At 45.9% G+C, this 13,937-nt stretch overlaps 1 protein-coding gene across 1 annotated transcript in view; it reads right to left on the bottom strand.

The window, feature by feature from the left end:
* MARCHF4 (membrane associated ring-CH-type finger 4) overlaps positions 1-12,367 on the bottom strand; it is a 101,588-nt gene extending 89,221 nt beyond the window's left edge. Inside the window, exon 1 of the mRNA XM_074145617.1 lies at positions 11,879-12,367. Within this exon, the coding sequence (XP_074001718.1) occupies positions 11,879-12,367 (489 nt within the window). The remainder of the gene's footprint in view (positions 1-11,878) is intronic.
* Between the last annotated feature and the right edge of the window lie 1,570 nt (positions 12,368-13,937).

Consider the following 13,937-nt stretch of genomic DNA (forward strand, 5'->3'; position numbering starts at 1 on the left):
TGCCTTTTTTTAAGCAGAATGGAGAACAAAACCAAAATCAAACCCAGAAGTTCTCAGAGCAGTGGAGCCAAACAGAGTATAGGTTTCCCTGATTTGTACCTGGGAGTAAGGTGGCTTCTTTGATGTCTAATAGGGATGGACCTCTTATGACAGTCCTCCTCAATGGCATCACAAACCCAATGTGGGTGTTATGCCCCACTTGGCCACATATTTTCATGCAGCTCGTAAAAGCTTAAGAAATATGCAGCCTTTACTTATCAAAGGGGGCTGAATTAGCCAAAGAAGTTTAAATGTCACTACGTGTATCTCATGGATTTATAAACAGAACTTACATGGACAAGTACTGTTGCTTAGGAAAGCAAGCTAGAAAGACAGAAAAGAATATTTTTCATTTTTATTAAAATTTATCTTGGGACAGGTTTTGAACAGCTTTCCAGATAAATTAATTGAAGGCAGAAAGCAAAACCAGCCTGTAGAAGGGAGAATGACTATGAGCTTCCAGAAAGCAGCAATTGTAACAGAATGCTTTTGTTTGTTATAAAGAGACGGATGGCTGTTTTGGTAGTCATTAGACAATGTATAATAAATTTCTGTTATATTGCATATTTTTAAAGATTCCTAATTTTTCAAAATCTATTTTTGCAAAGTTGAAAACCTTAGTTACAGATCTCTTTTTGCTTATCCTTCTGTTCAATTTAAACAGAAACAGTTCTTGCTCAATCAAGCTTTTCTACAACCAGTATTTCTATAAGACTCAGATTTGAAATAGTATCACCTCTTGGAGGTTTAGTGATTATTGGATCAAGAAGTGTCTTGGCTATGACAAACAGAAATACCTGAGCCTTTGCTATTATTAGCAATGTTTGTTCTCATTCTTCAATCTATGGCTGGGCGGTTATTTTCCCTTGGTATTTGTCTGGCCACCATTACAAAAATCTCAACCCCTGTCCAAATCCACCCTGGGGAGCTGGAGCAGACATTTAATCCTATCTTTTACACAGCTCCTCCTAAAATCACTGTAAAGGCTAAGGGGAGATCTTATTGCTGTTCAGCCACCTCATGGAAAGGTACAGCAAAGAGAGCCATACTCTTCTCTAAGGTGCATGGTTATAAGACAAGAGGCAACAGACGCAATTTGGAACACAAGAAATTCTGATTAGAAATCAGAAAAAAAAACCCTTTTCACCATGAGAGAGGTCAAATATTGGACCAGGGATCTGGATAGTGAACTAGTGAGTGAAATAACCATGCTTGGAGATATCCAGCTCTCAGCTGGACAAGGCCCAGAGCAACCTGATCTGGTTGGATCTGCTTGAGTAGGGGGTTGGACAAGATGACCTCCAGAGGTCCCTGCATCCTAAATCCTACATGTATGATTTTGTTTGACCTGAGCTGTAACACTCAGAATTGTCACCTTCACCTGGCATTTGTATCACATGCCTGAGCATACCTCTAAAGAGATCGAACTCTTGTCTGGCAACACCAAGAAAAAGGTGAGAGAAGAAATCTTTTGATTAGCTGCAGGATGAGAAGGCCAGGGGCTCTTCTGCAGATTTTTGCATGTCTGCAAGAAGGGCATAAATAAATCCATAAGGACTGGGAAAAACGATGGCAGCTGGGCCAGGTCACGGCAGCTTAGCACACTGGATTTTATGTAGGTGTCCTCACTGCAGGCTATGGGGGCTGTAGAAATGTTTCTTTTAGAAAAGATGTAGCCATCCTGTCTATGAAGAAAGTTTTCCAAATGTGGGTTAAATGTAGGTGACAGCACTTCTGCACTCATGTCAGAGGAGGCTATGAACTGTTTTTTCCTAACTAGCTGAAGCCCATGCATGTTTTCCCAGGCTGAAAGTTTCTTGCTTTTAATCTGATGTGGAATAAAGCAGTCTTCAAACACAGAACTTTTTCCATGAGGGAAATCTTCTCTGCCAGCCAGCCCAAGGGTTTTTGAAGCTGTTTTTTAAGGATGCACACGGTACACAGTCCTTTCTGTGACAGAAAAGACAAAAGTTCATATGCAAAGACAGTTTCAGTTCTTTGTTTCCCCAGATTTTCTCTTTGGGCACTGCAACAATTTCTCATTTTTGGAGATTTTAAAATCAAGATGGGATACTTCTTCCGCAGACTTTGCACAGCTATTAACCTTCAAGTGGGAATTTCATTGAGGGAACTTATTTCACTGCTATTATAGACAGGTTCAGACTAAACTCGCCCAATAACCCCCTCTGGCCCTAAATCTTGTAAGAATTCACCTTTATTCAATGTTAAGGAAATGTTGGGATTTTACGTCCTAAAATGCGAACTCTTTAGGGCAAGAAAAGCCTTTGCACTTCTTGGTGCAATGCTTGACGTACTGACATCCTCTAAAGGTTACCACAGTATTAAAATAAAGAATGGTCTGGAGGCCAGAAGCACCCATAACTTTACTTCTGCCTCTCGTGCAAACCTTCTCTTTAATTACCTAACTGCTATTTCTCTCTGATATAGTATTTTATTATTACCTACTTTCCTTGAATGCTCATCTGATACGTCTTAATATTCTTTTAATACCACCTGGAATGGGATAATAATCTGCTTGTGCTTCTCCAGCACCTTTAATCTGGACAGGTTCTACTGCGCTTAACAAGGAGAAAAGGAAACGGAAAGTGCTTCATTCATCAGACAGGCCAAGGTCATGCAGGATACCAGACAAGCTGAGAAGAAGACCTGACACAACTAAAAGTGGAGGGGCAGGTTTAGCCCATGCTTCTGTTCTTGCAGAAAGTGGAAACTATCCTTCGAGCTTTTGTTCACTGCCTGCATGAAATTGCCAGGGTAGGTGCTGATGTGGTGTGGGTGAAGTGTCCACAGGATTCCTGCGTGTCAGTGCTGTATGTTATGTCTTCATCAGATCCATCCACAGGGCTTTCTTGACTCTCCCAAAGCCTGGGAATTGGAGTAAAAAACTATACAGGATCTACCTGGGTAAGGACAGAGAACACTGATGGGAGGCAAGATGCACGTGGAAGTTCTCAGGGAAGCCACTTCTTCCATCAAAATACTAGTCAAAGAAGTGACCTTCACACCTTGGTTTTGACTCAACTGAAGCAGGGCAATGCTTGTGCTGGGAAGGTAGAGAAGAAGGGATCACAGAAATGAAGTCAAGAAATGAGGATCTGAGCAAGTGTCTGTGCAACCCGAAAGAAAGCAAATTAAGATCTGGGCACAACATGAATACACAGCTGGGAAGTGAGAGGAGAGAAGCTCAAGCTGAGGGTAGGGTTAATGCACCGAGTGACAGCGTCTAGCACAAGAGGAAGGCAGAAAAATGATGGACATGGAGGAAAATGCTGGATACAAGAAAACTGAGCACATCGCAGAGCATTCAATATCACGTGTCTGGAAGACAGAAGGAGATCTGGGGTTGGACTGAAGGAAATCAAGCCTGCAGAGCCAGCCTTAAGGGCTGACATAATGGGGGAAGTGGGTAAGCTGAAGAAAGATGGAAAGCACAAGGAGAAAGGAGATGTGTGGGACCCTATTAGGGAATTGTGGAGGAAATGTGAGCCACCCCATCAATGATAAATTGACTGGAGGAGCAGGAAAGAAATGGGCGGTGGGGGCAACATTTCAGGCAGGACTGGCTGGAGGTCTGCATCTGTCGGGAAAGGTCATATTCAGCCTTACTGGAAGTGGCTTTAATTGGGGGCAGAGAGCAGATACCTGAACTGAAGTAACGAGGATCCATTCTCTCCTCCTCCACATGGCTGTAAGTGAGCAGTGACAGGACTGGCCCCAGCCTTAAGCCTCATCTCTGACAGCCAAGGTATCCCCAAAGAAAAGCGCAGCTGCTCCTCCAGCCTTTTCCTCCCCACTCTCCTCAGGAGTCAAAGCAGCTCAAGTCATTAATGACATGGAAGATTCAACAGAATCAATGCTTACTTGCATCTGCAGGCCCACCTGGAAGGGGCTGCCACTGCGGAGGAGAGGACTGGGGAAAAAAGGATGCAATTCAGTAGGGCCAAGTACAGCTCCTCCACCAAGGCAGCAATGCCAACTGCACAGAGCCAGGATGGAGGAGGACCAGCCAGCAAGCAGTTCTGAAGGACACGGAGATTATATGGGATCATGACTTGAGTAACAATCAATAATCTTCTGCTGTTCCATAAATAAAGAATTAAATAAATGAAGAGGGCAAACATCACCCTGGAATGGATGGCATCCGCTATCTGTTAAACAGGATTCAAATCCTTTCTGCACTGCTCAGCACTGACAAGGACTCAGCTGGAGAATTGTTTCCAACTTTAGACTGTGCATTTAAAGCAAAATATGGACCATTTGGTGAGGGTCCAGAAGATAACACCAAGGATGATTAGAGGTCTAGAAAACATGTCATAAGAGAAAAGGTAGAATTGGGATTGTTTGGCCTAGAGAAGAATAGGGACTGTCACGGCTTCCGTTGTCACTTGAAGTTGTAAAGTCCTCAGAAGATGAATTTTCATTATATTTACGTGCAACTACTGGATAGTACATTCAGTTACTGCTTGGAAAAAAGGAAATGGTAAAAAAAATCTGCTGTCTGTAACTCCATGGTAAAATGTATGGCTGACAGTCCTATTCTCCAATCATAATGGAAGTTCCCTACAAAGTTCTTCTACAGAAGAGTCAAAACTTTCTCAGGAATCCATTCAGGATTAAACTACCCCTCTCCTCCATGGAGTTTACGCAATTTTCCCTAAGCACAACCTGATTTCTCCAACAAACACAAGGCACTAAAGTAGGAAAGAATAAAACATGTAAAACATAGTTTTGTTTTCTCCCATTCTGTACAATGCCTTCCCTCGCTCCCATCCAGGGAACTGCACTAAGCTCATGTGACTGTTGTGAGTGATGCCACCAGAGTCCAAGCTGCAAACAGAGTGTGCTCGGATAAGATGGTACATAGGCCATAGGAGAACCTATGCAGAGTAGAGACAGATGGGATGGGTGGGACCACCGTCAGATGTGTCCATTGACTTTGGCCAAGACGAAGAGAAGGAAGAGGAGGTGCGAGAAAAGCACCAAAGAGCGTAAAGAAGAAGAAATGACACAACAGAAGAAAAGATGTGTAAGGATTTCAAGATCTGGGCTCTGTCACTGGAACCAGTCTGCACACCAACATTTTGCCTTATCTCATCACTTTTCACAGAGGGGCATGGGGACAGCCCATTTATTATCTACATAGGTTTCCAGGTCTTGCTGTTTTTTTCCTCACCGGAAGAAAGTCATCACTCTCCACTGCCAACAATGTAATCTGTTCTACTGTAACCAGTGATAAATCAGAAAAGGATAAAAGGTTGGTTGTAAAAAGATGGGGGAAGCTAAGAAAGTTTTCAGCATCAAGCAATTCATTTTAGGCAAGTAACCCTGATTAACAAAGGAAAAGGAGAGAGATAAAAAGTTAACAAGCTATTCTGTGAGTATTACTTGACTGGTTTCCCATGGAAACCATATCATGTTGGGGCTCTTTTGTGTCTAATGGGATACACACTCCTGTTAAAGCTTTTGCTCCAGCTGAAGCTCTGTCCTGCATGGACTCTACAGTGTGTAGCACAGCCAATGCTATAATCTCTCCCACAACAGGGCGTTTCGAGGTTTCCTCTTCTTCATCCAGCTAGTTTTCATGAAACTTGCAGGAATTCAATGCCTTTCAGATCTCCACTGTCTGCCAAATCTGGCTGAAATCAGCCAATAGGTGTAGAGTAGGGCTGATGAACATAAACTCTAACAGCTAACACTGTCACATGGCTTTATTCCTTTAGCAATCAGCTAATAAAAGGGATGGGGTGGCCACAGATACGGACCAATAACAATTATACATTAACAATTATATATAACCTGGTCTAGTGGGAGGTGCCCCTACCCATGGCAGGGGGGTTGGAACTCAATGATCTCTAAGGTCCCTTCCAACTCTAACCATTCTATGATTCTACAGTCTATCTAATTATCTTACCCTAGACCTAGGAGTGATGAAAACATGTGCAGCAGACACATAGGACACACAGCATTGCAGATTTTTGGCACAACCATATTTCTGACTTCTGGACTGGGTCAACCTTGAATGGAAAAATACCAATGCGAGCAAAAGGCTCCCACAGAGGAGGCCCTCGCTGGGAATGAATTTTCACTTGAACGACAACCTGAATGCAATTCAGTTTTGTACGAACAGAACCCTTCCAGGAGCAAGTGTTGCCTTTGTGGAAATAACAGTGACTCTACAGATGCAAACAATGGAGCTACATGCTTTTGCATTGCTTGTTCTGTCACTAACTGACATCAACCACTGCTAATCATGGCCTGAAATGTATATTTAAGAAACAGTGACACAAACACAGACAAGTTCCTTCACGAAGCCTTTTATATGGCGGAAAGTGAAAGAAAAGAAAAACTGCTCCTCAGGCTAGCTAGTGGCACTGAAATAAACGGGTCAGGCATCAGAGTTTCAGAGGCACAAAAGGTGAAAACCCTGTCTCCTGGAGCAATTAAAAGTCAATGGGATTAGTGGCCTTCACTATTATTTATAGAAACCCCGCTGTGTGCACAACATTATTGAAATACAGGGGTCAAGTCCCTGCTACTGGATGCCTACCCTTTTGCTGTTGAAGTTAATGGGAACTTTGCCAATCAACTCTGTGGCAACAGAGTCTAAATCTAAAATAGATGACATCCTGGGCTCCATTCAGTTGATGGCTCAAGCAAAGCTTTTGCCAAAGCCAAAAATGTTCTGCCTGCACAGTATAGATTTGATGCTGGAAGAGGTGAAACAGAAGAGTTAGCTCTAGAGATGTTAAGATTCAAAGATGGGAAGACAGAGAGGTGGACTGAATGTCACAGGAAGCATCTTCCCTTCCTTTCCGTCATAAATTACAACATACAGATTGAAATCTAAAGGGCTGCATCCCAGCATCTCCCAGTATTCAGTTGTAGCACGACTGGCTGTTTTCCAATGAATGATTCTCCTTCTAACACCAAGTAAATGAATCCTGTGGGAACACACCTATGGAAAGGACACAGATGGGAAGCCTACACCGTTATGTGGTTCAACATGTTTGAAAACAGTGTTCTGATGGTCTAGCTGGTTTGGGCAGACCCCACCAAACACCAGCATTCCCCTTCCTGAGTTTCCCTGGCTTTGGAGATGCTTGTGATGCTGGTTGCACAGTCTCTTCTTCCACTCATTCATTATCCCGCTTGTGCCTTGAATTCTGCCACAGGCTACCTCTTTTCCTCTTTGTCTCACTCTAGAAAAGAGGTACCTGATTCTGCTCTATTTTACAACGTTGTAAATCAGAAATGAAGCATCCCAGAGACTTCCTCCACTCGTCTGTGCTGCTGAGAGACCAATCTATAGAGTGGCAATATTTCCTGGCTTAGTTCATGCCTTCTCTGCAGACACTACCAGGCAGGCAGCTAATGACAGCTTTTGCCTGTTTCTGTATTAGTAACAGGGATGGGGCTGAGATTCTGACTTGTTATTTCAAGCCATGCATGCTAATGACCAGCCATTCCATGGTACTAACCATTTGCTGATCCTACATAGGGCCCCCAAGAATGGTGTGTTAATCCAGAGGGAGTAATTTAGGGCCACTTTAGCTCTAGACAGGTCCTGAGCATGGCAGGTGCCTACATGCTGAAGACATTACATTACCTGTGCATGAAATCCAGGTGTGCCCCTGAAGTGGGAGATCTCGCTGGCCACGCACAAGGGTCTGGTGAGCTGTGGGGCTGGACACCAGCCCCAGGGCTCTGCTCCTCTTCTGTGGTACCCTGATCTCTAGATTGGCTTCAGATCTGAAGCATGATTTTTACTCTCAGAAGTGTTACCGTTAATTGTGATGACTCTAGATATCCTTAATAACTACATGGCTTTACAATCCTTTATTAAACTTAGTCAAGTTCTTTGTCCTGCTAACACCCTGCAACAAGGAGCTCCACAGCCCAATGACCACATGGAAATGCATGTCCTAATATCCATTATAAATTGTTTACCCTTCCTATTTCCTTGAAGGTCTGCTTGTTCTCATATTAATGAGCTGGTGTCCTTAAAGTCTGGAGGGGACTTTACTGGGAAGAATAGTCTATTTTCAAACATTTCTATTGAATACAAAGCTAAGTCCAAGCTAGCAGCCTGCAGGCAAAAGAGTCCACAGTCTGTTCTCTCTGATCCTCCTTAGCCAACCAATCCTATCTGCACTGACTTTTCAAATCTCCATCTTCACAGTACGTTTCCCCAGAACAGAGAAACAGAGAAACGCAGACAGAAACTGACAGGTAAGAAAAGGTGTACGCACGCTCTAACTGACAATCTAACAAGCAATCCTTGAGACACACTGATTTCCAAATGATCTCAGTTTCATTTAAGAATGCTTTTCTATTTGTTTTCAGCACAGCTAGCACCAACTCTAAACCCCACTGTACTGCTAGCTCCTTGTGACATGGGCAGTTTATCTGCTATGTGAGGGGACTTTTCACCCAAGTCTTTTCCTGCTACTCTCCATGACTTGCTTTCAACTTGGATCCACACCAAATACTGTGAAGCACTTGTGAGAGAGGAGCTCGTCTTAGTTTCTTTCTCTTGCAGAACATCGTTAGAGATCCAGGAAAGCAGACAAAATTCGGCAAACACGGAGCATTAACCAAAACAGAAGAAAAATACTCCAGCATCTTTCTTTCTCGCTTTCTCCCCAGAGCTTTGCCGTTCAATCCAGGGTCTCAGAATTAGCTGACACAGTGCTGCAGGACACTCAGTGACACCTTCGAAAATGGCGAGCAAGCCCCCGAAAGGCAATGCTGTTACCAAGCTCAGAGTTCAGCCCATCAGCTTTCACGATGTTAAGCCCTCACTTTCAATAAAAGTAGTTGCCTCTTTCAACCGCCAGACCTGAGCAGAGCTTGCTCTTCATGCCCTCAAAAGGGGAGCCCGGATGCTGTGATCACCTGGCCATCAGGTCCACTCTTTCTCATCTGCATCACTGGTTTCTCTCGAGTAATATGCAAGGAGCAGGACAAGTTTACAATAATGAGCTTTACTCCTTCCTGCGGTCCTCAGCACATTTCGAAATGAAAGAATCAGCTTACCCGTAAGAGCCATAAACAAACACGAGGAGCTTAAGATATAAGCAATTTGGTAGCCTGAAGTATCATGGGTGTTGGGCAATCATAAATTTAAAGTGAAAATCCCTACCAATTTTGTTTTGCATTAGATATTAAATAAAACCTCCTTGTGAAGCCACATTAGTAAGAAACCTTTTTGGCTGTTGTATTATTTTTTTTTAAATCAAAACAAGATTAAAACATCTTTTGGAGACTCACTGTCATTTTATCTAGGTAAATAAGCTTAGAGCACCTAACAGTCAATTTATAATGAAGGCTTTTGTTCTTGGTACTGTGGTGAAGCCCTGAAAATTTGCCCACAGGTGCAGCAGTTTCAGATGTTTTTGACAGGTAAATAAAACACTGTTTATATCTGTCATTGTTATTAATCTGCACAGTAAAGAACTAGCAATTATATTTTGTTTCCAAGTGGATAAATTTTCATTATGATCTTGGCAGGGGTAAGTATAGAATAATGTGCATCTATGACTTTTATAGTTGTGAGGTTCCAAAACGTGAAGGGTCCTCGCCCAGCTGTTGAGTTAGAAAACAAATGAGAAATAAAAGCTAAACCAGTTATAGCCACCATAATAAAAAAGAACAAGGAATTTGGGATTTAGCCCTGTTGGAATTTTATTGATGTAAGGGCCGAATAAACCAAACTGCAGGTCTTGACATCAGCTGCACCGATTCAGCTCTCAGTTATTCTGAACTCTGCTTCTAGGAAGCTGTGTCAGGATCTGGCCATGCTTTAAAACCCCACAATTTGGGCCTCCATAATGAGCTGTGCTTCCCAGCTGCTGCAGGGCAAAGGGTTTCAGACACTCCTCAAGACTTCCTGGTGAAGAAAAAATTATTTGCAGAATAAGGTGCTGCTCACGGACAAGTGGCAGAATCCAGCTGTAAGTGTCTTATTATACTGGTCAGAAACTGTGAGAAGCAAGAAAGGAGAAATCCTGTTGAAAACTCTATTAGATGCCAGTCACGTCTGCTCAGCTTCTCCACTCAGGTAGGCTGGCAGATGGTCAGCAAATAGTCTCACTTTTACAATGCAACCCACACAGGTTTTCAGTGTGAAAATTAGCATCCAATTATTTTCAAGCATTAATGTTCTCCAAGGAAGTGAGTTACCTCTATTTTAATTCTGCTTAGGCTCTATTTGCTCAGACACAGAAGCCAATCTTGCAGGCACTACGTCTCGTGTACACAGGCAGAATGGTAAGCCAGGGAAGAGTACTAGAAATGTGGAATAATGCAAATTCCCAGGCAGGGAGTTGCATGGCTTCCAACTTTTAGAAGAGACGGGGAGGAGACAGTCAAGTGAGGAAGGCATAAAGCATCTCCAAAAAAAGAATGATTTCCCCCACCTCCATCTAAAAGCCTATGGTGAAAATTGTGTCTCACAGCTATCAGACAGCTGCATAAACCATTAGAGAAGGCTACAGTCCATTGAGCACTGAGCTGTGATCTATGGGACCCTTGGTATGACACATCCAGCAGGGCTGTGTGTGGAGAGTCGGATGAGTTGGTGGCAGGCCCTGCTTCTCCCAGAGAAGAACGGGAGCCTATTCCCCACCTTCCTGCTCCCATCACCACCATCCTTGGACAGACGCAAGGGAAGGCACGATCACTGCATTACAGATGTGGGCACTATCCTTGGGACAGGCAGGACACGTGCCGGAGAGTGGCTGCTCTCAGATGAGCAGTGGCTTTCCTTAGCAGAGCACCTAGGTCCATAAAGGGGAAAGAAGACATAGGGCAAAACCTGTTTTGCTCAAGAGTTCAATGTGCCAGGATCTGTGCCTAAAATGGAAATGGGCATCAGCCAAGTTGAACCTCACAACCCTTTCTTGTGCAAGGATCCCTTATTATCACAGGTAACAGGACTATCCTGAGTAATGAAGGACATCTGCATATTTGGGCTTGGACCCCCAAGCACCTTCCTTGGCCACCTGCAGCTGTGCCACGTTAGGTACAAATGCTGCTGTGTATATTACTGTAAGGAAGTTGCCAGCCTGAAAATACGTGAACGGCTTTTAATTTTCATTAAATAGGGAGAATAATGCCCCAGGGTGGCACCTTATGTTCTAGGGAGGTTGCATTTGTTTCATTCTCCTGTGTAGTGGAGGGAAACTTCACTGGCCCAACCTTAGTCCGTACCAACGAGCATCTCAAGGCTGCAGCTTCAGCAGGTACAATGCTAACCAGCGGGTTTGCTCCTCCAGCTAGTGCAACTGGGAGCACGGGAGCAATGGCAAACCTGCAGAGCTCCTACTAGCTGTCCCCTGGGAACAACTGGTGAGGTGGGGCTGCCTCCAGCCACGTGTTTATATACACTGAACTTGTATTTTTAAAAGCAAACAGCATATTAAACACGTCCTTCGCATCACTTCTGGGATCATCGCAACTGGGTACCCATGAGGCGACAAGAAAGCCCCCCATGTCAAGATGCTCTCTGCTCTATTAAGGAGTCCGTGAGTCCCTGCCATGCCACGGCTGCACCGGGCAAGGCTGCTGGGCAGCAGAAAGGGACAGACCAGACCCCAGGCCCCACATTTCTCTGGGAAACACTACCAAGGCGCAACACCCTGGAGCCCAGGGCCTGGGCAGAGAGGGCAGCACCCCTCTGGGTTTGGAGTCCTGTTCCAGGCAACGGGGGGGAGACCCCCTGCGAGCAGCAGGCCCCAGTTCCTGCAGGCTGGAGCATCGCTCCCATCGGTCAGTGGATGCCCCCCGCCCCAGCTCCCACCGCCCTCGGCGGGCTCACCTGCTCGGGCCCCTGGAAGCAGATCCTGCAGAGCGGGGTGCGGATGCCGCTGTCGACGCTGCTGCCCAGCGAGTAGCGGTCCTCGGCCTTGCCCTTGCCGAAGTCATCCGAGGAGGTGCTGCTGGGCAGGGAGGCGGGCGGCTCCCCGGCGGGGCTGCCCCACTCCTCGGCGGCCGGGCTGCCCGCTCCGCCGCCGCCCCCCGCCGCCGCCGCCGCCGCCGCCCGCCAGCCGGGCCCTCGACCCCCGGGCGGTGCGGCCCCCGCCGGGCCGCCCGCCGCCGCCGCCTCTGCGCCGCCGGGCATGGGGAGAGGCGGCGGCGGGGAGGGCGGCGGCGGAGCGGGGGGTCTCCGCAGCAGGAAGACCTTCAGGTCATTGAAGAGCATGCGGCAGCGGCACTTGAGGAGGCCTTGGTTTCGCAACATCTGTCTCGGACGGAGGAGCCCGCAGCAGCAGTAGCAGAAAATGACCGCGCCGGGTGGTATTAACATGTGCCTTTCCTTGGCAGGCGGGGACGGGCTGGGAAAGAAAAGGGCAGGAGCCGGGCGCCCCGCGGCCGGGGGGGGCTCCGCTGCGGCCTCAGTGCCTGGGGAGGGGCGGGGGGGGGATGCTGCGCTGGCCGGCGGGGAAAGGACAAAAGCAGAGCCGGAGGGCGAGGGGGTGACGGATGCCCCCGGCAGCCCGCTGAAATCCGCCGGGGATGACAGTTAAAAAAAATCCACAAAAAAACCCCACCCCGACTCTTTGCTCCTGGGGGATTCTCACACCCCCCCTCTCCACAAGTTTGTTTAGAAATCAGCGGGAGAAGGAAATAAATCTCCCACGCCCGAGGGTCCGGGGGCGCGGGCGGCGGGCTCGGCAGAAAGCCCCCGCTCGGCTCTCGCAACTCCTAAGCCTGTAAAAAAGAAGGGTCCACGTCTCCGGTGGGTGTGGGGAGGAGGGAGAATATGGTTCTCTCGACAGTATTTGGCATCTCAAGTAATTTTCCTTTTTCTTCTGTTTTTTTTTTTTTAATAATTTTTTTTTTCAATTAAAAAATAAACCCCGATCACATGAGACCCGGTGTGCACCCAGACAAAATAGCAGCCGGTCTGGATATCAAAATGTAAAATTGGTAGCTGCTGTTATTATCAAAATTGCCTCTTTGACAAAAAAAGACCTTCACATTGTTTGTGGGAAAACACTACGTTTCCAACACTGTACTCCCAGGTGGCTTCAGATTTTACCATTGCCTTTAAAAGATTTCATTGTAAATATTAAAAGTCCTGAAAGAAATAATTAGCATTCAATGAGCTTAATCCCAGGTGTACTGAGACAAATATATTTTTATATATATAATATATATATAATATATCATATATATTTTATATATCTTTATATATTCTGACCTTCTCTATTCCAGCAGCTGTCTGGACCACACCAAAAAAAATCAGAGCGAAATTGGTGAGGGAAGGCGGCTGTATTATTCCCTAAGCTGTTACCATCCTGGACCAAAAAAAACCCGTCGAAATCGTATCTATTCTTCGCATGTAATTGACCGGGGAAACGTGGATCTTACATGGTCACGTTTCCTTTCCTCCTTTCACAAAACAGGAACGTCATCAAACGCATTGGCAGCTTGTACAGACCATTGTGGATGGCGAGGCGGCCAGGGCTCTATCAGCAATTGCAGGGACCTCCTTTTGATGCATTGGACGAGGCTCCTTCTTTCTCTCCACCACCGTCCCCACCTTCATTTTCCTCCCCTTCTGTCCTCCTCCTCCTCTGACTGTTGTTCTCTCTCACAGGCATTGACATTCAACCATCGCAAGTCTGTCGCACTCTCGTTGGCAAGCAAAAAAAAAAAAAAAAAATCGGAGCAGATAATTCTCTTCTTCCTCCTAAAAGGCTCGGATGGAGCACAATGCGCCAGACACACGGGGCAGCATGGCTTATTTTCCGTGCGGCTCCTACCGCTTTGGCAACATCGAGCTGGTGTGTGCGTGTGTGCTTTTCTCCCTCAGCAGCAGCCTCCTCTCCGCTCTCCCATCCGGCTTGCCGTGATGATGTTGCTGTTGCTAT

Source organism: Numenius arquata, chromosome 3, assembly GCF_964106895.1.
Source record: "Numenius arquata chromosome 3, bNumArq3.hap1.1, whole genome shotgun sequence".
NCBI classification, from domain to species: Eukaryota; Metazoa; Chordata; class Aves; order Charadriiformes; family Scolopacidae; genus Numenius; species Numenius arquata.